Genomic DNA, 22,996 nt, shown 5'->3' with positions numbered 1-22,996 from the left:
CAAAAGAATAGTGTAGTGATTTAAAACAAGAACTTATTTGACTTAATTAGTAAAAAAAAAAAAAAAAAAAAAAAACGCATTCCGGTTATGATAGACCCTGTAAATATGAGAATGGCTGCCATTGTGGCTCTGGAGGATCATACTGTAATGTTAATAAAAGGAATTTTTAGGGAGGGTGGAATACACTTGAGCCAAAATGGCGCACTGTTGCTGTGTTATATAAATGTTCAACCAGGAAGCATTTGGCAGGCAGCCTGTGTTAATGGTATTATTTCACTGACGAGCCACTGCCATTTCACACCTGGTGGATTCAGAAAATTTGGGGAATTTGTTTTTTTTTTCCACACAAAAAGTTACTTGGTTTGTGAATAATATACACTATTGTTCAAAAGTTTGGGGTGAAAAATGTATTTAAAGAAAGTAATACTTTTATTCAGCTAGGCTGTATTATTTTGGTCAGAAGTTAAAGTAAAGACATGTATGTTAAAAAAAGTTGTTTTATTTCAAATAAATGCTGTTCTTTTGAACTTTCTATTCATCAAATAATCCTGAAAATAAATGTTTCATGGTTTCCACAAAAATATGAAGCAGCACAACTGTTTTCAACAAATGTTTCTTGACCTCAAATATTGAATGATTTCTGAAGGATCATGTGACACTGAAGACTGGAGTAATGATGCTGAAAATACAGCTTTGATCACAGGAATAAATTATATTATACTGTTAACAGAAAACAGTTATTTTGAATTGTAACAAGATTCCATAATATTTTAGTTTTTACTGTATTGATAATCAAATAAAAGCAGCTTTGGTGAACAATAAGAAAAAAAAAACATACTGACAGAAAAACTGACCTCAAACTTTTGATCATGTATCAATCATGTTAAACCATTGCCAAATTGTTTCCCCTGAATCTCAGATTTTTTAGCACAGTTGTTTAATCAGTGTTGGGCTCATTCATGAAACACAAGCAAAAGAAGTGAAAAACACTTTATGCACTTTTATGTAATTTGTTGTATTAGAAACAATTTACACAGAAATTCCTTTCACTTGCATTTCATGAATGAGTCCCGATGTGTCCAGGGACATGTTTTTCATACGGGCAGGTAGCCAAATGTCTATAAATCATGAATTAGAAGAGCAGCGGTGTCTGCTGTCCTCTATAAAGCAGCAGGTAGTGAAAAGACTGGTTCAGACTCATGCAAACCTCACAATAGAGAGATCACAGAAGGGTGAACTCAACTTTTCTCAAACCCTTGCATGCTTAAATATCAACTGCACTTAACATTTATTTCATTTTTAATTTGTGTTATTTTCTCCGGAATAACATGCACGATGAATCGCACACAATAAGACCAGGAATGTGAATTAAAAGTACATTTGGTGACTGAGTGCTGCCTCAGATCCAGCAAAAAGGAACAGCAGTAGTTTAGCTGTGAAACAGATGTATTGCAATCTGGCAGCAGTCAGCGGCGCTGCGTTTGGCAGAGACGGTGTCATGTTAGGGTTTGAATTCAGCTTCTGGGCATGAGGTGACAGAGACAGACGGTGTTCATCAGCCTGATCTTTCATCTGCTTTCCTGGCTTTCTCTCGCCTCTGCATTTGTGTGTTTGTGATTTGTTCTGATGCTCTTTTGCCTCTGTGATGTTATCGCTGAAAGATGCAGCGATCACGTCACCCATTTTTTTTGTTTATCAAGCGCTCGCTTTCATGCAGTGATATAATTGTTATTCCTCTCTCATTCCTGTCCTGTTAAAAATGGGAAGAGAACTGCCCTAAAGACATTGAGTCAATAAAACAGGCACTTTACTACACCGTGAGGGGATCGGGTCGTGAAATGTTTGTGCAACAGAGGGGTGGGAGTTGCATGTTATGTCTCCAGATATCAAAATCTCTTAATAGTATCACTATACTTCACCAACATCTCTGTGAATAAAAGCTGTGCATGATTTTAAAATGCAAATGTTGGTAAAAAAAAATCTGTGGGAGGCGTAAAGAGATACTGTTTGTTTCTTCTCACCCCTTGCTGAGAATGGTACGCCCCATGCCAATGGCAAGAACATATCATGGGAATTATCCTGCAGAGAGAATGGAGGGAGGGAGGGGAGGACTAGACTGGAGCTGCTGAGGAAAGAACAATGGATCTGCAGTCTTGATGAGCATGACTGAACGTTAGTCTGGAGGTTTGGGGCCAGACGAAGAGCTGTAGGGAAACAGAACAGAATATTCTTTGTCAGAGGTAGAAACGTCAGAGTCATTCAGCTGAGCAGGTAACAAAGAGACAGACACCAATACAATGAAAATACATTATTTCTAATAATCCTGATGTGCAACCCCTGATGTGTTAGTATGCTTAAAAACCACACACAAAAAAACTTTCAATTAACATTTTAATAAAAGAACCATTATAGTGTGAAGAGCATTTTATATCCTCTAAAGAATCTTTTTCCACTATAAAGAACCTTTTGTTCAGTGGAAAGTTTCCATGGATGTTAAAGATTCTTCATACTTATAAAGAATTTATTTCACCCATGCAATTCTGTCATTATTTAGCATGTTTAAGCAACTCTTTTTCAATTGTTCATTGTGATTATGCTCCAGAATCACTGAACTTGCACACTATATCATGTGTATGTCAAACAGACTCATATCTAATTTTTTGTCTCCTGACATCAAAAAAACCAATAGCCAACACTCTTAAAAATAAAGGCTGCAAAAGAGTAAGAACCATTTAGGGTTTCCAAAAGACCCTTGCAGTGAACAGGTTTTTTATTTATATAAAAAATGCACTACATTTACTGTTGCTCTGCAAATATTTGCTTGCAAGATCCAGTCATTTAAATAGGAATTTCACAACCTGGAATTTCACGTAAGGACAAATGATTTCCCCATGCAGGTTTCATAATGGTTTCAGATGGTCATGCAGGAAGCAGCTTGGTTTGAAAGGGACTTCTGCTTTACACAATGCTACACTATATTGTCAATATACAATAGGCCTTTTTTACCTGGAATATTTAGATTTTTTAAATAGTGTGAAAAACGTTTGAATAATCTTTCCACTCTTAAAAATACTGGTATCTGTATGGTTGCATGGAGAAGCTTCAACATCTGTGGAACTTTTCCATTGCACAAAGGGATCTTTATAGTGGAAACAATTATCTTTAGTTTTAAAACATTCTTTACATGAAGGGAATAAAAAAATATTTTAGGAACTTTCCACAGAAAGGTTTTTTGGGGAACCTAAAATGGTATTCTATTGCATCACTGTGAAAACCACTAAAGGGAGCTTTATTTTAAAGAGTGTAAAAAAAGAAAAAAAGAACAGGAACCAATCAAGAACCTTTATTTTCAACAGTGAAATCAGAATCTTTTACGAATCCGAATATCTTGGCAAATTAAATTTGAGAATTTTCATGAAGCATACAATTTTAAAATTTCCATTTGTTTACCACAGAAACCAATCAACTGACTTCACAAGACTTCATTTTTGGGAATGTTGGAGACTGACTGACGTGGTCATTGTGAAATGTTGCTGTACGGAAGAAAGTTGCGTAAATGTTCTTAAAAAGTCTGCTTAATGGTCCATGAAAAAATGCTAGGGTTTCGAATGACACTATGCAGTGCACATAATGGCCGAATATGAATATTTAACCTTTGATTATCCAAATATCCCTACCATTTTCGATGCTCAAAGCTCAGAATCCTTGTTAAAACACCCCGAGTCTTTATTAGTTAGTGTGTGCATCACTGCATGCGGCCAGTGCAGACTTATGCTCAGCAGCTCCCTGTTGCCCTGGAAACAGGTGCTGAGATTCTTTTGCCTTTTTTCATCTTTCTCCTCGCTATCGATGTCAATGCCACCTCCCACAGGCTCCCCTCCCCCACGACCTGCTGCATCCCCTCCCTCTCCCCATCTACTGCAGTCATTTAACAATGTCACAGGCTAGAACAACCAACCAACCCCCCTCGATCGCCGCGCGCTCGCCAACCACATCGCACACTGTATGAGGGTCAAACAGCTCTCGGGCTATTGATCCTTTTGAACGCTGTGGAACCGCGCGTTCCGGCGCGCCGCGTCAATCTGACCGCGGCTAATCTCACTGCGCGGCAGATTGCGAGCTAGAATGCCACTCTGCCAGCTCTGTCTGTCTTTGTGTTCCCATTGGATGAGCAAAAAGGACAGACAAAGAGTAATCTGACTGCTTAGACCCCCCCCCCCCCCATCCTACCCTCGCGCACTCAGACGCAGCGCGGTGGACAAATTCACAACCTGGTGCGATCACACGCAACGCTCAAACGCAGCTGTGTTTAAAGCGAGATAATGAAACACTGATTTGTCCAGGTTCTATTTGCGCTCTAATGAAAGCATTTAAATTAAGCACGGGCTCATGTGACGCTCGCGCATCCATATCCATTCCACTCCTTTTTTTGGCCTTTTTAAGTCAACATTGTTGTTGCGCGCCGCATTCCATTGCAGTGACTTCTGCCTGGCCTGAAGAGGAACATTCCTGGGAAGTGGCTGACCGACAATAACAGTCGGCAGCAAAAAGAGGGCAGGAGCGGAGTGAAAGAGCTGTTCTTTCCAGCCATGTTCTCTGAAACACCAGCAACAAGAAGCTTTACCTCATATCTGCATTTGCATCATCCGACACAGCTCTGTTTAGTAGCTCACCAAGACTGTTCAGGTGGCAAAAACAATGCGAAATGCAAATAATAAACTGCAACTAACTGTAAAATCAGGCACAATAAAAACAAAAAGGCTTATCAACTTTTTTGATTGACTGCATTGACTGCAATTTAAGAAAGTCTTTTTGTATAAAAGCATATCCCAAATGCATAAAAATCTATATAATTTTGTTTTAGAATTAATTGTGCCATTTGGAAATATGGCTAATAGTAAAATAACATTTGACCCTAAATTCACTGTTGTTGTCACGTGTTTTGATGGTAAATTCCATTTCTACTGTTGTTTGCAATCCATCAGTGTCATGTCAATTTAGAGAATTTTTCTAATAAAGAAAAATAATTATTTAATTTACATTTTATTTATATTCTTTGATTCATAGAAAGTACATAAGATAGAATTGACCTGAAATAGAAATCATTGGTAACTTTATAAATGTCTTAACCATAATTTTTGATAAATTGTATTTCCGAAAAGAATTCCCCTCAGTAGGATTTATATATACAGTATATAGCGGGAGACAAACGTTTTATGTAATTATTTTAATATTTTTTTCTTTTATAAAAAACATACAGATTAAACCAAGGAAACAGTTGTTCTTTGAAGGACTCTACACCTGTTGTCAAGCCTCCTCACACACAGTTTGTTTTTACGAGGCCAGTCATCAAACTACAGTTGTCATATTCGAAAAGTAGAGTCACCTAAGGCACCGTGTGTTGTATAAAGCTGCTGGATCTTATGCAGTTCCATAACTCAGACAGACATTAATAGCCACATCAGAGGCAGAGGCAGCGATTGAAGAGGACATTCTGTCTGTCTCAATCATCCCACATCCCTCCTAATTAGGATGAAAACAGAGAAAGCTGGAAGAAAGTATGTCATCCAAGATATATGAGCTCTCAAACAGAGATATCTGTGATTTATGCTTACATGTTGATTATATTTTATATATTGTTTGCCAATGTCAAGGATCAATAATGACAGTAATATTATAAAACTGCTTCAACATTGAGTCTTTGTATTTGCTGGTGAGTTTGAGGTTGTAGGGCCAGTGATGGTGGAAGTAGCAGGGATAATGAGATTGCAGCTCAGGACAGCAGGCCAATCATGTGATGGGTCTGACAGCAGAGCGTGCAGAGTAACCATCTGACTCAAACAGGGACAGCTTTTCACATTTAAAGAGAGCTGTTGTTCCTCTTGCCTGAGGTGAATCTCTGTCCCCGGCGTCCCGCTGAGGGCTTCAGGCACCAGTGAGCACAGGTTTGACCAACAGAACTAACAGAGACACAGTGGCTGGTGGTTAGTAGCTGCAGTTTTGTGAAAATGCCTAATTTTAAGAACAAGAGAAGTAGGACAGTTTCAGAAGAAAATGTACAATAGTAGCCTTTCAAAAGATACTTATATGTACCATTTAGGAACTAATATGTATACTTGAGGTAGTAATATGCAGTGTTGGGTGTAACGCGTTACAAAGTAACGCGTTACTGTAATAATATTACTTTTTTCAGTAACTAGTAGTGTAAGGCATTACTCGTCTGAAAATGGTAATATTATTACAGTTTTCCCAAGCTAGTTACTTGCGTTACATTTGCCAGTAGCACCTTCATCACACACAAGGCACACAACACAGAGAACAGAAGGGAAGGGAAGGAGGGCGTGAATGGAACAGTGATTGGTCTGGGTTTGGCACGAGGTATCATTTACCATCACTGATTGGTCGACAGCCGGCAGCAGAGCGGCACGCTCAGACAGATGGGGAAAAATGGAAGCGTCAACAATGGCAAGCTCTTTTTCAGAGGAAGGTTCCCAGCAACAGAAAGCTAGTTTCGACGGGTGGAGATTCAGTAATTATTTTGTAGGAGTGCTCCGATCACGATCGGCTGCTCGTTAATGCGCATCTCAGTAAAGCCGGTTCTCTAAAGCGGTTTATTCCATCAGGTGCGTGAACCATATGTTCATACAACCGTGCCAATAAACGCTGAAAATGAACTGGATTTGCGCATCTTCTCAGTTAATAACGGCTCTGTGTAGTAACAGCTGCTCTATGTGAAATCACGCACCTGATGGAATTAACCGCTGATTAGAGAACAGGTGTACTGACGAGCAGTAATATAAGTGAGTTGTGTAAACAGTGATTTATGTGACTTCAATTATTTCTTATTAAACTGAAATCGAAAAGTAAAAAGTATTTTTTGGAAAAACCAAATCCTGGTGTTAGTCTTCATATGCTGATGAATAGTGTTAACACGGATAGTGCACCTTTTAAGTAGATCATACATTATGCATCCCTTTTTAAGCGAGTACCCGTAAGACCCAGAGTACTGCATCTTGTTTCCCTATTATAATAGTTACTTCTTCATCTACTTTTGTATTGTAATATTATAATATTTATACTAGAACACGTAATATGTACCTTTAAGGATCTAATATGCCACCCTTTTTAAGCGTACCGTCCCAGAGACTGCTTTGTTTCCCCTTTTTTTCTTTCTTCTTCTTTTGTTTTCTGTAGCTAGAAATATAGCACGGTTTTGACGCTTTAAGTTTTGAGAAAGTAAAGGATGGTTATAAAATCGGAGTGTGGTTCCATCTTGTGGTTGACGTGACGAATAGCAACCGAACAAGTGACCGACCATTAGGAGGTGTTACAAATAAATGTAGTCATCACAAGCATTCACAAACACTGAGCGTCGAATGGGACGAAAAACTAAAGACCAACAAGATATTAGATAGTAGATATTATATACCCCCCCCTTACCCCCAGTTCAGCTTCACTATTGTAGCTACTTTTAAAAACATGGTTTTAAAGACTCTTTAAAGAGCTCTATACACTACAGTATAAATTATATAACTACATACTGTGCTTTCATTTCTTTCTCCTACTCCAATTGAATTTTGTATAATTACCGTAAAATGTGATAATGGTAATTATAGTTTTTTTTTTTTCAAAATAAAAATCGCTTTCAGAATCGTTTTAGCCAATAAGTGAATAATTTGATTGATGTCTGCTAAATTATTTAATGAAAAGGTAATTTCGCGCTGTTTAAAGTTCGCTCTTGAAACGAGATCTCATATCCGGTCAGTGTATCGTCATATACGTCATATAAGGAGAATATTCGCGTTTTGACTTCGAATCGAGCTTTCGATTTTTTCTTTATTGCAACGTTCGAACCCCGTTAACAAACTTGGCAATTTAACACTAATAAAAAACGAACCCATTTTGCTTTTTTTCTTATATTCTTTATCCTCCTGAGACCCAGCCATAAGAGGCAATGTCCTGAAATTATGTTAAAATACATTTCTTTGAGACCATTTAAGTCACAGTTTTATTTCTTAGAGCAGCTATAAAGAGCACATTCAAGTCTTTTCAGAGATAACCAAATGTTTGGAGGTTTAACTACGACAATTCCCTCTCTCCTTGGTCTTTAAATATGACTGACATTGACTCTATGACTAAATTCAGCATGGGGATATGATCATATTTTGTAACTACATTAAAGTAAAATAGTGTATCAAATTATTCTCTCATATCTTTCATAGTTGAGAATCTCTGTGCAAAGTTTGGACAAGTTACAGAAAAGAATGTAGTTAATAATGTCATACAATTCTAACCACAAGGACGGATGGACTTTTGATGCACTTTTTAATATGGTCTGGTTAGTGAATCATTCTCTAGTTTATATCAGAGAACAGGTAAATGTTAAAGTGAAAATACATATTGATGACAGATTTGTGTAATCGCTTTACACTTAAATGCGAAGGACAATAATCTTAATTTGCTGATCCCAAAGATGGCAAAACTAGCTTTTGATTTACCTGAACTCATTAAACAGGTACCGTATTTTTCGGTCGCATCAGTCCAAAAATACGTCATGACGAGGGAAAAACATATATAAGTCGCACTGGACTATAAGTCGCATTTATTTAGACCCAAGAACCAAGAGAAAACATTACCGTCTACAGCCGCGAGAGGGCGCTCTAGGAAATAAAGTGTTAATTAAGACTCCCAAAGTACTAGTATAATGTAACTCAAGTCTGCTAATGTAACTCAATTTACTGACTAGAAAGACCCGGCAAAATCAGCATAGAAAGCACAGAAATTGAGGGCCATTTTCCATTACTTCAACACAGTGACAAATAAAAGTCATAATTACTATCCAGGTACTGAAAACACACATATCACATGGCCTTTAATTGTTTAACAGCAAAATCAGATGGACTGGTTACTTTTGAGAGGATTGGCATTCCACCATCACAGCTCCCTAAATGTGAAAAGTAAGTTACACGAATTACAATCTAAACAGACTCAAGTGATTTGACATGCCTCTTACTGATCGTGTTGGACTTTAGACAGAAGAAAACTCTGACAAACCTTCACATCTCTCCAGAAGGATCCATTGAGAATGAGGGCACAGGGATGCTGCAGGTCAGTTTCATCTAAACTACAATCTTGTACCAGTTCCTCAGGTAAGTTTCAGCTAGTTCACATTGTTCTGGACAGGTGGACTTTGCCAGCAGATATATTGGTGGTGGGGTGCTGGGTTCAGGATTCTTTCAGGAGGAGATCCTCTTCCTCATGAGTCCAGAGCTCATCGTGGCCAGACTCTGGGGAGTTTAGCACAGACAAATTTAGAAAACTAAAACAACTTTCAGTCAGTTACAGCGATAGTTCATGCAAAAATTTAAATGACATAATTTTGTCACGCAGTCACATGACACTTTTTTATATCAGCAAATTTCACACCCGCAATGCAACAGATTCACTATAGAATGGTTACACACACATAAACTTGGTTACAAAACACAGTAACTTGACAGAGTGATGGTGTTGATGGTTACATGACATTTCCTCTTTTTGCTAATGTGTCATCAGGTCCTCGGATGTACAGTCTTACTTCTGGCTACAACAAAACCTTTTCTTGGGTCTGTCCATATGATGATCACACAAAGCGGTAAGCAATGATGACAAATCCACAAAATTCTAAAGTTCATAAAAAAAATAAAAATAAAGGTTGGTTGGTTTTACAGCCACAATCAAATTCATAGGGATATCTGGAAGAGACATTATCGGCAGGTTGTTACCATCTATGCACTTGACTTCAAGAACCCGAGGGAACAGTACACTAAAGACAACATAAAACGAGAACTCAACAAGGTATTAGTTTTGACAAGTACAAATATTGAGGTTTGCTGTGGAAAGTATTTGTTATGGTAAGGTAAGGCTTATACTGTGTGACTCTCAAAGGCGTTTGTGGGATTCCACGGAGACGTGAAAACAGCCATCGCAACGGGCAACTGGGGCTGCGGCGCCTTTAAAGGGGATCCTAAAATCAAAGGTAAATGAAGGCAAAACACACAAACATCCTTTTTTTTTACTTTACTTTTCAAAAGAAAATCATTTATATAACATACAGAGGAAAAAAAGAAAAATCCCTGATTTTAATGTTAACACATTTTCTGTATACGACTTTCCTTTAAACATTTTTCCACCCACCACCCACATAGGGATATAACAACAACATAAAAAAAGAGAAAACAAACAAAAAAAAAAACATAAAATAAAGAGAAATAAATAATTGAACAGCAAGTATACAGAACTTGATCTACAAGGTCATATCATTTTCCAATACCCAAAAGTAAAGGGCACCAAAATTCATTAAAGAGATGTCCATGGTTATATTTCTCCAAAGTTAATTTTTCTAATGGCAAAAATGAAGACAATTGGTCAAAAAAAGTCTTAAGAGATGGAGAGGAAACTTTCTTCCAATATAAAAGTATGCATTTTTTTGCAAAATAAGATATCAAAAGAAATAACCTGCATTTTTTCTGATCTAACTGTAAGTTATCAATATCATTTAACAAATATAAACTGTTACTCAGGTCAAAATGTTTATCCAAAACTAACTGAGTGAAAGAATGAATTGATCTCCAATAGCCTTTTAAAAGACTGCAATCTTGATGCATTTGATATTTTATGCATTTTTAAAGGTGTTAAATAGGTTTTGTGGATAAACTTAAAATTTGCCTCCTTAATCTTGATACTTGTGAATGGAAAATGAATTCTATTACAAATATTTACCCATACATCATCTTCAAAGGTTCTACTTAAATCTCTTTCCCATATTATTTTTAAAGGTCACACATCCTGCTTGATCTGGAGACACTACAGATGGATTATGATAAATGCACAGAACAGAATGTGTTTGTCTTTTAAAGCTCTCATCCAGTTGATGGCTGCTGCGGTAAACAGACGAGACATGGCTTACTTCATCTTTGGCAATAAAGAACTTGCAAAAGAAATACAAACAATGCATGAGATGCTGACCATGAAAAAAGTGACCGTGGGTAAGTACATTCACTGAAGTCAAAACACACAGGTATTCATTGGTTTATTAATGGTGCACAACAATAACGTTACGCAAAGAAAGATTGATTCATATTCTTCTATATATTTTTAGAAATACATTTTTTAGATACATACTGTAGATATAGATCTTTAGTCCAAAACTTTATATGAAATACACTATGAGCTCTGATTTTAAGTGCAGTGTAATTTATTTATTTTTTGCCATAACAACCTAGTTTTTCTGAATGTTGCTTATAGTAACCTATAAGGTAAAATTACTTTTGTAGCTCTTGTCACTAAAAATGGCCTTTTCTGTGTTGCTCTACAAATGCATTATTTAAAAATAGTTTTTTGATTTAGATCAACATTCAGTCCGAAGATTAACTTAAACTACAGCGGGAACAAGAATGTGAAGCATTATTGGATCGTTTCTTCTCTCAACATGTAAACTGTACAAGCTCCTGAAGAAGTTCTGTGGAAACTGTGCTAATGAAAGTGGCTAGCCAATAAACCTGTACAAATTCATCAGAGAGAAGATCAGGCAGAAGGATAACAAACTAGTAAAAACAGTATTATGTAAAGCTATACTCTGAATAATGATACAACTGTATGACAACAAACTCTTAGAAGAAAGGGATCATTGGGGTTCTATATAGAACCATAGGGTTCTTTACTCAAGTCCAAAGAACCTTTTATGCTAAAAAGGTTCTATAATGACAAGAAATAACCTTTTTGGCACAAAGGGTTCATATCTTGAATTTTGTGATCATTCACATACATTCATAAATGCATTTGAATACACCGAATAATGCAGTGAAAGAACGCACTCAAAATGCACACAGGCACTAGTATGACTTCATGATGTAGGCCTAATTTTACATTAGCCTAGATGCGTGCACTTTTTAGGCACGATTTGTTTAGTTTTTTAATATACTTGATACTGTTAAAAGGCACATCATTAAAACAAAAAATACGAGTTCACATTTCACATCTAAACAAGCGTGGAAAACGTAAATAGAACTAGCTACTAAATTAGTTAAAAATGCCTATCCACATACAGCTATGATTTGCGAACCCCAAACTGACTCAAATGATTCGCGATCCCGCTTTGAACACCCGAACTGACTCAAATGATTCGCGAACCCGCTTTGAACTTCCGAACTGATTCAAATGATTCGCGATCCCCAAACTGACTCAAATGATTCGCGATCCCGCTCCAACTCCCAAACTGGAGTCAGAGGACTCAAATGATTCGCGATCCCGCTACGAACTCCCGAACTGCTTCAAATGATTCGCGATCCCACTACGAACTCCCGAACTGCTACAAATGATTAGCGATCCCCAAACTGATTCAAATGATTCGCGATCCCGCTACGAACTCCCGAACTTATTCAAATGATTCGCGATCCCCAAATTGACTCAAATGATTCGCGATCCCGCTACGAACTCCCGAACTGACTCAAATGATTCGCAATCCCGATCCAACTCCCAAACTGGAGTCAGATTACTCAAATGATTCGCTATCCCCCTACGAACTCCCGAACTGCTTCAAATGATTTGTGATCCCCAAACTGACTCAAATGATTCGCGATCCCGCTACGAACTCCCGAACTGATTCAAATGATTCGCGATCCCCAATTTGACTCAAATGATTCGCGAACCCGCTTTGAACTCCCGAACTGACTCAATGATTCGCGGTCCCGCTCCGAACTCCCAAACTGACTCAAATGATTCGCGATCCCGCTACGAACTCCCGAACTGATTCAAATGATTCGCGATCCCCAATTTGACTCAAATGATTCGCGAACCCGCTTTGAACTCCCGAACTGACTCAATGATTCGCGGTCCTGCTCCGAACTCCCGAACTGTCTCAAATGATTCGCGAATCCGCTACGAACTCCCGAACTGACTCAAATGATTCGCGAATCCGCTACGAACTCCCGAACTGACTCAAATGATTCGCGAACCCGCTACGAACTCCCGAACTGACTCAAATGATTAGTGATCCCAATACATGCTATAAAAATGTGCACATGGAGAGAAATAAACAGCAGATGTTCATGTTAACAACTTCTTTAACTTGAGCAAACGCTGCTAATACACAAACATTTGTTAATAAAGTAGATAAAATGAAAACATGAATGTTTTAATGCTACTGAATAAAAATAAACGATCCACTCAAAGGTCTCTGCTCATCATGACAGGACCTGGATCAGTGAGCTGCCTCTCGGGCGATGACGTCACTTCCATGGAGGCATGTTGTACACGCCCCTGTCCCTTGACTCCGCCCCCACTTCGAAACAGTGCCACAAACATAGACAGTAAAAGAAATGGACACAGCGACCCCATTGGAACTAATTAATAGATATGACCATGGAAAATATTTATTGCAAAATCATTGCTTTCGTGCTGTTTCATTTGTTTTGCAATTCTTAATTTTTGTTTGCAAAAAGCAAATGTATTTTCCTCAATACTTTAAAATGTTTTAAATTTGTTTTTGGATATTTTAAACAAGGTAAATCTTTCTGATTTATTAAAATAAAAATTCACATACATGGATTTTTCTGGGCTAAGCCCCGGATCTCCACTCACCCTAGAACCACCCCTGTGTACTACTATACTAAAAAATAAAAAAGTTGTTGAAATGTTTTCAGACTACAGGTGCCACATAAATCGAATTATTTACCTTAATCAAAAGGCTTTATAGTCATTCAACATTTATATTAATCAAATGCCTCAGTAACATCCAATAAAGAACACATTTCACTGTAAAATATATATATTTTTTCACAGAAATAGTAGTGCACTTGCGTCAAGTATAAGTACAAACAACAGCAGAATAAAACCTGAATGCTTTTATTGATTAAAGTAATATGATAAGTTTTTGGCTTTATCTCAGCTTATTGTTTTTAAGATTTTACAATAAAATAAAATGTACCTTGACTTTCCCATCCATGGTGTAACAATTTAGCTTCGGGTGCACTTTAATCGTTTCAGAGTTTTGTTTCTGTACCTCATAAACGCTACTTTACTGTCTGTATTTGAAGAAATAAGAGATTTAAACATTCAAATGCTCCATTTATGATTGTATTTTTTTTTCTAGCCACAAGTATGAGCAAAAGTGACAGACAGTAATACTTTCCTTAGCAAACCAGCTAAAGCCTACGTATACTAATTGGAGTGGCGCCATCTGGTGGTTAAAGAGACGAACGACAACAGTCAGGTGACCAAAGGTGAGAGATTAAAAAAGGCATCCGTGTAAAGCGTTTTTTGACCAGGAAAGTACACCATGACTGAATTGATTAAATGGCAGTTTTAGAAATAAATATTAGTTTTTTTTTTCAGGAAATGCCCAACTCGAGGTTTCATTCTTGCGCATTCACTTTAGTGATGGGAAGTCCGGTTCTTTCGGACAATTCGATTCAATGAACCCAGTTCACCGGTTCTTTTACGTCATCACGTAATGAAGTCATTACATTCGCGCTCGCAGTGAAACACAGAATCCGTTTTAGCTCAGTATCTCCAGCTCATCGGTTCTCAGTATGTCGAATATGTTCGAAAGAAAAAGGCTCTCGCTTCAGTATAACGTTACTGTTGACTCGAGTAAAGCTCCGTTCGCTCGATAGTACACGAACGCTCATGTATAAGTCAGCTGCTCGTGTTCATCGGTCCTCTCAGTCTATACAGCTTTTTTAAAGTGCTGTTGGCGTTACAGGAGTAACATTAACTCCAGGATATTGGTTTAGAGTCGTAGGGACTGTAAGGCATGTCTGAAAAAGACATGAACGATTCAGTCCGATTTGGTGAACCGGTTCAATAAAAAGAACCGGTTCAAAAGAACGATTCGTTCGCAACACGGACATCAACAGTTCACTTTCGTCCATGTCACACGAGCAATCACAACCACATCAACAACACGGACTATTACAGCCGATCAAGTGAGTAACGTTAGCCTAGATGCTATTTACCATTTTCTGTACTTTCTGTTTAACACGTATCATTGTAAAACTTCGCGAAAGTTACATTGAGGTCGTTTTAAAAACAGCACATTTGACTGTACACAGTTCATGAAAATCGAAAGTGAAAGAGCAAGAGCAAGAAACACCGCAGAACAAATATTAACTATATATTATATATAATTTATTATTAGTTAACATAAAGGAGAGGAGACGCACTGTTTTAGAATTTTCCTCTTCCTACAAGATACCTCTAAGTACACTGAGTGTGATTTATATTAACGATACGTACTAATTTGTATTTTTATTTCCCCACGCACTACCGTGTGTCCTGTCTTTTCCGTACTCCATTGATTTTTTTGGTTAAAGTTACCCTGACAGTTTGAACTGCAGGAAGAAATAGTAAACACGACTTAAGATGCGTAGATCCGATATAGAAAAATGAAGAAACGCATTAAGAAAAAGGCCAAAAAACCTCACATCAGATTATTATACAGAGGCCACATTAAACTACTACTACTTCTTCTACTATTATTGTTGTTAAATAAGTTGTTTTTTTGTGGCCTCTATAATTTTATGAGCTTTTTGGTCTCTACAGGGTATTTGCAGGAATCTTAAGCTCAAATTTAAGACTTTTTGAGACCTGCAAATAAAATGAATACCATATGAGCGCAGTAGGGCAATGTCTATAGTAAGATCAAACTGTTAAATAACTGTAAAAAGCATTACTTACAGTTCAGATACAGGCTTTCACAAAAACAAGTTTTCTAAAATGATAAACTTCACATTTTAGCCTTTAAACAATCTTTAAGAAAATGAACGAGTCAAAAGAACCAATTATTATATTAATTAAATAACATATACAAATATTTTACTGTCTTAATTGTTAAGATTTCTTAATGCATTATCTTCTTGTCAATTCGCCAGTTCACATTTAAAACTCTGGTGTTTGCTGCGTAAAACATTGGTCAATTTTCATATCGACCTGAACAAAAACAGCAGACAGGCTGATTAAAAATGCAAATTCATTCTCTGCCAACAGGAGGCGCTTTTGGGAATTTCTGACTTTGAAACTAATTAAATCACAGCCTTTTAAGGTTTAATTGTCACATTAAGCCATATTGCAAATTTTGCCTTTCTGTTTCAAGACCACTTGAACTCAAAATGAAGACTTTTTCCATTACCATTACGGGCAGTTGCATGTGCTCCGGTGTATTGTAAAAAATGGCATCAATTTTGCCTTATTAGTTTGAGCTCGAATCAGATCCAGAGAATATTAGTGAAGAGGATCGAGCTGAACTCTTACAGGGCATTTCAAAATGTTAACTTATGCTTTTTTGTTTGTAGTTGACTCGTATTTTGTAGATTCGCTGTTATTTGTAAATGCTACTGCTGTTTGTTAGCTTTTGATACACATTTTCATCCTTATTAAAGCTGTAGTATAGCAGAATACACGATTGCGTTGCAGCATTTTTGTAGGGTAATTGTTTAATTGATAATGGTAACACTCTGTCTACTACTGTACAACAACTCTTCATGGGGTTTGTGATGTCACCAATCCAGGAAGAAGCTCCTTGTAGTCTCTACCAGCCGTGTGTTGTAGGCCTTAAATGCAGATTATGCTCAAACAGCAACACTAACACACTAACACTAACACACTAACTAAAGTTAAAAAATTGAGATAATCAAGGAGCCCTTTATAAACCCTGTCCAATCCATACATGGATTTGCTTTACTTTTAAGACTCCCGGTCTTGATTTGGGTACTATGATATTTTTGTTTTATTTTGGTCTTAGATGTCACACAACAACAGTGATGGAGTGAAGGGATGCATGAATCAGACGAATAACAGTGGAAACACTGATTCATCATCAAGAGGAGAATCCAAGCAATCACAGCTTAATTCTGCATGGGACACCAGCAAGCAAAGATCTAGTGTGAATGGAAGGGAAGGGGGACAAGAAAGAAGGCCTGCAGCTGGTGAGAATGCAGAGAAAACGACCAGAGATGCCAAATCCGCTGAGGTTCAAAACCCCAAACCAAACCATAGTACATCTGGAGAAGGCAGCTCAAACCAGCCCTCTCAAAGTGCATCAATGGACTCTTCAGATGTTTCCTCAGTCGTTTCCAGTTTAGGAACAAGACCAAAGCCTTCGATAGAGCTGGGGCCCACATATCCCATCCGGAACCTCAAAACGATGCAAGACTTCTACAAAGAGTTTGACCAGCCACTTCTGAAGAAAGAACATACAATACTGATAGATGTAAGAATCATGCAATTTCATCTTATTCTATATTTTTTTTCTTATAAAATGTGCTATGAATACTGATTCAGTCATAATTCATGTTAATGGTTTGTCTGAGCAGCTGAAATGTTTCCAAAGTGGTGTAATTGTTCCTCATCAAGGGACTGATGTTTGGGATCAACACCATGTGAAGTTCCCACATCTGTATGTAAGTATGAGCATCCAAAATGCTTTTTAAACAAATCATCATTTCTATATAAAAGGTTTTATTAACAAGTAAATAATATTCATTATTCATTCATATTCAGTAATGATTATTGTCCATAGCCACGGCCTCCATCCCATCACAAGTCCCACGCACAACCCTCTCGCTGGGAGGTCACCCGTCGGGCGTTGCTCAGTCTCACCAAAGGCAGTAACTCTATTGGGGATGTTCAGGTACTGTAACACTAATCATTGACAATTACTTTTACAATTACTACCTAAAGTGTGTTTATCATGTGACCTGTTATGTGTCTCTATCCATTTGTAGACTGCAATTATGTCTTACAATTCCAGCAACAAGGACAAATGGACATTTGATGCACTTTATAATTATGGTCAGGTTAGTGAATCAATCAGTATATCAGAGAACAGGTAAATATTAATGTGAAAAGTTTAAAGGGTATCTGGGTACCTTACAGTGAAAATGACTCCATTACAAGTCACCAGTTCCAATACAACTTGAGTAAAAGTCTAAGAGCATCTGATTTGAACAGTTCTTAAGTACTTTACTTAAAGATGCACTCAAAGATGCACTAGTCCTCAACACCTGAAAAATAAGAAGCACTTCATTTGTGAGGAGAGTGATCACATTTATTTTTCAAAATCTTAATAAAACAAACACCTCAAAAAAATAAATCAAGGTCCACACAACAGCTTCTTAAATGCCTAAAAACACTGAAGTCTCCTAAGTTAACAAATATCCTTCAACCGTACCTCCCACCCTGGATGCTATTTCTACCGAGGAGGATCCCATCTGCCCAATTTCTGTCCCTGTGGAGTTAGAAAGTTAAAGTTGCTAATATCAGTAGTCAGTAAAACTACAACGTTGCCAAAAAGATACTTAAGTGCAGTAGTTTGTTACATTTACTTAAATACTTTACACCACTAGATACACAGATTGATTTGTGAAATTGCTTTACAGCGCTTGCAAACAATGGACAATAATCTCCATTTGCTGATCCCAAAGATGGCCAAACTAGCTCTTAATTTACCTGAACTCATTAAAAAGGTATGTTACAGGCTCCTTTATTGTGTTAATAATAATTCTGTTATTCTAGTATTACTTATGTTAATATGTAAATATACTAGTATAACTTATGTTTAAGTAATGTCTGGTCCACACTGTATGATTTTGGTTATGATTTTGACAAAGTTTGTGAATTGGCTTTTTGCAAAATCTCATCAGGTTCATATTATATAGTGTGACAAGCAACAATCATGCAAGACATAAAACTCAAAACCACACATTTGCACACAAATGCATAATTTGTCAGGCTGTAACAATGGAGATTTAGATTGAATTAATTGCATTGCTTGTACTCTCTACTCTTTGTCTCTAGCCCATCCCTCTCCTGCGACAGCAACAGAACCAGGGCATAACGATGTCTCAGCAGCAGATTTCCTGTCTGTTAGCAAACGCCTTCTTCTGCACCTTTCCTCACAGGAACGACACTAAACCTGGTTCAGAATACGCCAACTACCCTACCATCAACTTCAGCAGGTGTTACATTGATCACATTACATTGAAACTATATATATATATTTATATATATATATATATATATATATATATATATATATACACACACACACCATTCAGAAACATGCATCTCTCTCTTCCCTGTTTGAAACCGGTTTGAAATTTCATTCTGATCTAAACTATATATATATATATATATATGTATGTATATATATATATATATATATATATATATATATATATATATATATATATATATATATATAATGTATATGTATATATTTGTTTTTATTTTTTTGTCATAGTTTATTTGCTAACAAGACAGACCCAACAAAATTAGACCTAAAGGCAGAGAAACTGAGGGCCATATTCCATTACTTCAACACAGTGACAAATGATGAAGAACCAGGTATTGAGAACATGCTTAAAACACAGATACTGGACACTACTGTTTAAAAGTTTTGGGTCTGTGAGATTGTTTAATTAAAAAGTTTTTAAAATAAAGTATATTATGCCCAACAAGACTGCATTTAAAAGAATACAGTAAAAATAGTCATATTGTGAAATGCTATTACTATTTTAAAATGTATTCCTTTGATCAAAGCTGAATTTTCAGCATCATTAGAACAGCATTTATTTGAAATATACATTTTTTGTGACCTCATAAATGTTTGTCACTTTTGTTCAATTGAATGTCCTTGCTTAATAGAAGTATAATTTCTTTAAAAATATATAAATATATATATTGTACTGACCCCAAACTATTGAACAGCAGTGTATGTCAATGACGTAGCACATAATTCAAAGGAAGCAAGCAATGAAAGGATTTTTGATGTAATATAACCAAATATGTATTTTTACTTATTTAACAGCAAAACCAGATGGACTGGTAACTTTTGAAAGGATTAGCATTCCACCATCAAAGCTCCCTAATTGGAACACGTAAGTTATATTAGTTATACAGTGAATAGACTGAATTGATTTGACATGCCTCTTACTGATCGTGTTGGACTTTAGAACAAAGGTTCCCCTGAGGAACCTTCACATCTCTCCAGAAGGATCCATTGAGAATGAGGGCACAGGGATGCTGCAGGTCAGTTTCATCTAAACTACAATCTTGTACCAGTTACTCAGGTAAGTTTCAGCTAGTTCACATTGTTCTGGACAGGTGGATTTTGCCAGCAGATTTATTGGTGGTGGGGTGCTGGGATCAGGATTGGTTCAGGAGGAGATCCTCTTCCTCATGAGTCCAGAGCTCATCGTGGCCAGACTCTTCACTGAGAAACTGGCTGATAACGAGTGCCTCAAGATCACAGGTACTGCTGGGGAGTTTAGCACAGACAAAGTTATCTTAAGGCTGAAATATACTACACAACCTTTAAAATGCCTACGTTGTAAACAGTCACAGATTAAAACGGTCTCACACTACTAGACCTTTAAGTCATTTTGAACTCAATCGTGTGACAAATGAAAAAGAAAAAAAAGTTTTCTGAAGCATAAAAAAAACAAAAAACAAATCAACTTCTTATGACACAGCGATGAAAATAACATCTTTAATTTGATTAGCATATTTCAAGCAACATGAGAGTGAGATATTATTAAGAAATATTTAATTTTTTGGGTGAGCTATTGCCAGTATCTATCTTAGACTGAGTCTTTTTGCTAATGTGTCAATAGGTCCTCAGATGTACAGCTATACTTCTGGCTACAGCAAAACCTTTTCTTGGGTCTGCCCATATGATGATCGCACAAAGCGGTAAGTAATAATAATGATAAATGTACAAAATTCTAAAATTTACTTAAAAAAAAATTTGGTTTTAAAGCCACAAGTAAATGAGTGTAAAATGATGTCACATTCATTCATAGGGATATCTGGAAGAGACGTTATCGGCAGGTTGTTGCCATCGATGCACTTGACTTCAAGAACCCGAGGGAACAGTACACTAAAGACAACATAAAACGAGAACTCAACAAGGTATTAGTTTTGACAAGTACAAATATTGAGGTTTGCTGTGGAAAGTATTTGTTATGGTAAGGTAAGGCTTATACTGTGTGACTCTCAAAGGCGTTTGTGGGATTCCACGGAGACGTGAAAACAGCCATCGCAACGGGCAACTGGGGCTGCGGCGCCTTTAAAGGAGATCCTAAACTCAAAGGTAAATGAAGACAAAACACACACACATCCTGCTTGATCTGGAGACACTACAGATGGATTATGATAACTGCACAGAACAGAATGTGTTTGTCTTTTAAAGCTCTCATCCAGTTGATGGCTGCTGCGGTGAACGGACGAGACATGGCTTACTTCACCTTTGGCAATAAAGAACTTGCAAAAGAAATACAAACAATGCATGAGAAGCTGACCATGAAAAAAGTGACCGTGGGTAAGTACATTCACTGCCATCGAAACACACAGAAACTAATAGGCTTATACTATATACTGATATTAGTAATTGAGCAGGGCTTCGCAAATAAAAATCCTATTCATTTCCTCCTAAAGAAATTGATTTTTAGTTAGTAATTTAAAATCTTTTTAGACAGATACACCATAAGCTCTACATTTAAATTCAAAAGTTTGGGGTCAGTAAGATTTTTTTTTTTTTTTACGTAATACTTTTATTTTGCAAGGACGCATTAAGCAAAAATAGAATTTTTTTGCATAGGGTTCCATGCATACCATTTAACGCCCTCATGCTATCAGTAAAACTGTTTTTTCAAGTTCAGGTTAAGAGTAACCTGATTGATTCTTCTCTCAATAGATAAACTGTACAACTGGTTGAAAGATTTCTCTGCATACTACGCTCGTGAACATCACTTCCCAAAAGATCTATATGGATTCATCAGTGAGAAGATCGATCATAAGGCTAGTTTGTAAATCTGCCTGGCTGCTCAGAGATATATACTGTACAAGCTCACTTCAGAGGACAGTAGTCAAAAACTGTTCAGCAGTAATAAATATGTAAAGCTACTTTTGAATGTGTCAGATTTCTGAAGGATCAAAGTAATGAAGTTAACAATCATAAAAAAAAAAACTGCTGTATAGAATGTATTTGTTGTTGGACCACAGGTGTCATTTAAACTTAATTGTTTACATTAAAACAAATTATAGTCTGTCACAAATCATATTAATCAAAGGCCTTAGTATCATCTAAAAGTGCACAAGTGCTCATGTAAAAATTTTTCTTGCATCAGTTATTAGTACAAACAAGCAAACAGACTGAACTTAGTAAATCTGCATAGATAGGCCTCTCATACCTACTCTCATATCTACTGTACAGTGCAAATCAAACCTGTGCTTTGGTCAGGACATTCCTAGCTGCCAGTCTGGCCTCTAACGCTAGCAGCAGGGTGCGAGTTTCCTGAAAAACGAGGGATGGAAATGAAGTGAGTGGATGGGGTGAGGTGGTTAGGACTGGCCCTGGAAGGCATTCAGGTTAAAGGCTTTGTTTAAGAACCGCTCCAGCTCCAGCTCCACAAGATGAGTTTTCTTGTTGCCTGAGGAAGGGGCAGTTCCAGGCTCTCGGCCGGCATACCTGAGAAGAACATGTAAATAGAAAACTTAAATGCACGTTTTCATTTAGCAGACGCTTTCATCCAAAGCGACTTACAATTGACGTCTAACATGTTTTATTATTACATGACTTACATGCATTAGCAATGCAAAGGATAATTGGGTACAAATACTGTTGCATGAATGCATAGCATCCAGCATCTTTTGGGCAGTTTAACTGTTCAGGACCAGTAAGGGACTCATGAACAACCGGCTGTGGATCATCCAGGTAACAACAAAGTATTGAGAATCAAGCATATGTAAACTTTTATATTGGGTCATTTTTGTAAATTCAACTATTCTTTTCTCTTGTGGGCTATATGTGAATGTCTTTTATGTTAAATATCTTATTCTACTATCTTTTATTTTGGTAAAACAAATAACATTTTCCAGAATTGTTTGTCCTTTTTGACCACAACTGTATATATTTCTTTCCATCACAATAATACAATGCAAATGTAAATTTCCTTGA

At 36.9% G+C, this 22,996-nt stretch overlaps 2 protein-coding genes across 3 annotated transcripts; both read left to right on the top strand.

Moving 5' to 3' along the window:
- The first annotated feature begins 1,982 nt into the window (after positions 1-1,982).
- Positions 1,983-14,281, top strand: LOC113054698 (poly(ADP-ribose) glycohydrolase-like). Its single transcript, XM_026220416.1, has 8 exons — positions 1,983-2,271; positions 8,888-8,957; positions 9,033-9,108; positions 9,556-9,634; positions 9,711-9,837; positions 9,928-10,018; positions 10,818-11,027; positions 14,132-14,281. The coding sequence occupies exons 4-8, from the start codon at positions 9,564-9,566 to the stop codon at positions 14,161-14,163; spliced, it is 531 nt and encodes a 176-aa protein (XP_026076201.1). The 5' UTR covers positions 1,983-2,271; positions 8,888-8,957; positions 9,033-9,108; positions 9,556-9,563; the 3' UTR covers positions 14,164-14,281.
- A 248-nt stretch (positions 14,282-14,529) lies between these two features.
- pargl (poly (ADP-ribose) glycohydrolase, like) lies at positions 14,530-22,996 on the top strand. 2 transcript variants are annotated; one of them, XM_026220394.1, is made up of 16 exons: positions 14,530-14,966; positions 16,781-17,248; positions 17,352-17,438; positions 17,558-17,668; positions 17,763-17,834; positions 18,417-18,503; positions 18,835-18,995; positions 19,280-19,383; positions 19,856-19,916; positions 19,992-20,067; positions 20,143-20,290; positions 20,652-20,730; positions 20,841-20,949; positions 21,040-21,130; positions 21,230-21,358; positions 21,734-22,996. In XM_026220394.1, exons 2-16 carry the CDS (start codon positions 16,781-16,783, stop codon positions 21,847-21,849), a joined length of 1,899 nt encoding a protein of 632 aa, XP_026076179.1. In that variant the 5' UTR covers positions 14,530-14,966; the 3' UTR covers positions 21,850-22,996. The 2 variants fall into 2 exon arrangements, with proteins under 2 accessions (XP_026076179.1, XP_026076178.1); XM_026220393.1 differs by having other exon boundaries at positions 14,531-14,966; positions 19,847-19,916.

Source organism: Carassius auratus, chromosome 35, assembly GCF_003368295.1.
Source record: "Carassius auratus strain Wakin chromosome 35, ASM336829v1, whole genome shotgun sequence".
Taxonomy (NCBI): domain Eukaryota; kingdom Metazoa; phylum Chordata; class Actinopteri; order Cypriniformes; family Cyprinidae; genus Carassius; species Carassius auratus.
Note: the sequence above shows the minus strand (reverse complement) of the source record. Positions and strands in the feature narration are given on the sequence as shown.

Coding starts and splice junctions, on each gene's coding strand:
- pargl (XM_026220393.1), top strand. CDS start 16,781: ATGTCACACAACAACAGTGATGGAGTGAAGGGATGCATGAATCAGACG. Junction 20,731..20,840: donor TATGATGATCGCACAAAGCG/GTAAGTAATAAT, acceptor ATTCATTCATAG/GGATATCTGGAAGAGACGTT. Junction 21,359..21,733: donor CATGAAAAAAGTGACCGTGG/GTAAGTACATTC, acceptor TTCTCTCAATAG/ATAAACTGTACAACTGGTTG.
- LOC113054698 (XM_026220416.1), top strand. CDS start 9,564: ATGTACAGTCTTACTTCTGGCTACAACAAAACCTTTTCTTGGGTCTGT. Junction 9,838..9,927: donor TAAAACGAGAACTCAACAAG/GTATTAGTTTTG, acceptor TGACTCTCAAAG/GCGTTTGTGGGATTCCACGG. Junction 11,028..14,131: donor CATGAAAAAAGTGACCGTGG/GTAAGTACATTC, acceptor TTTTTTTTCTAG/CCACAAGTATGAGCAAAAGT.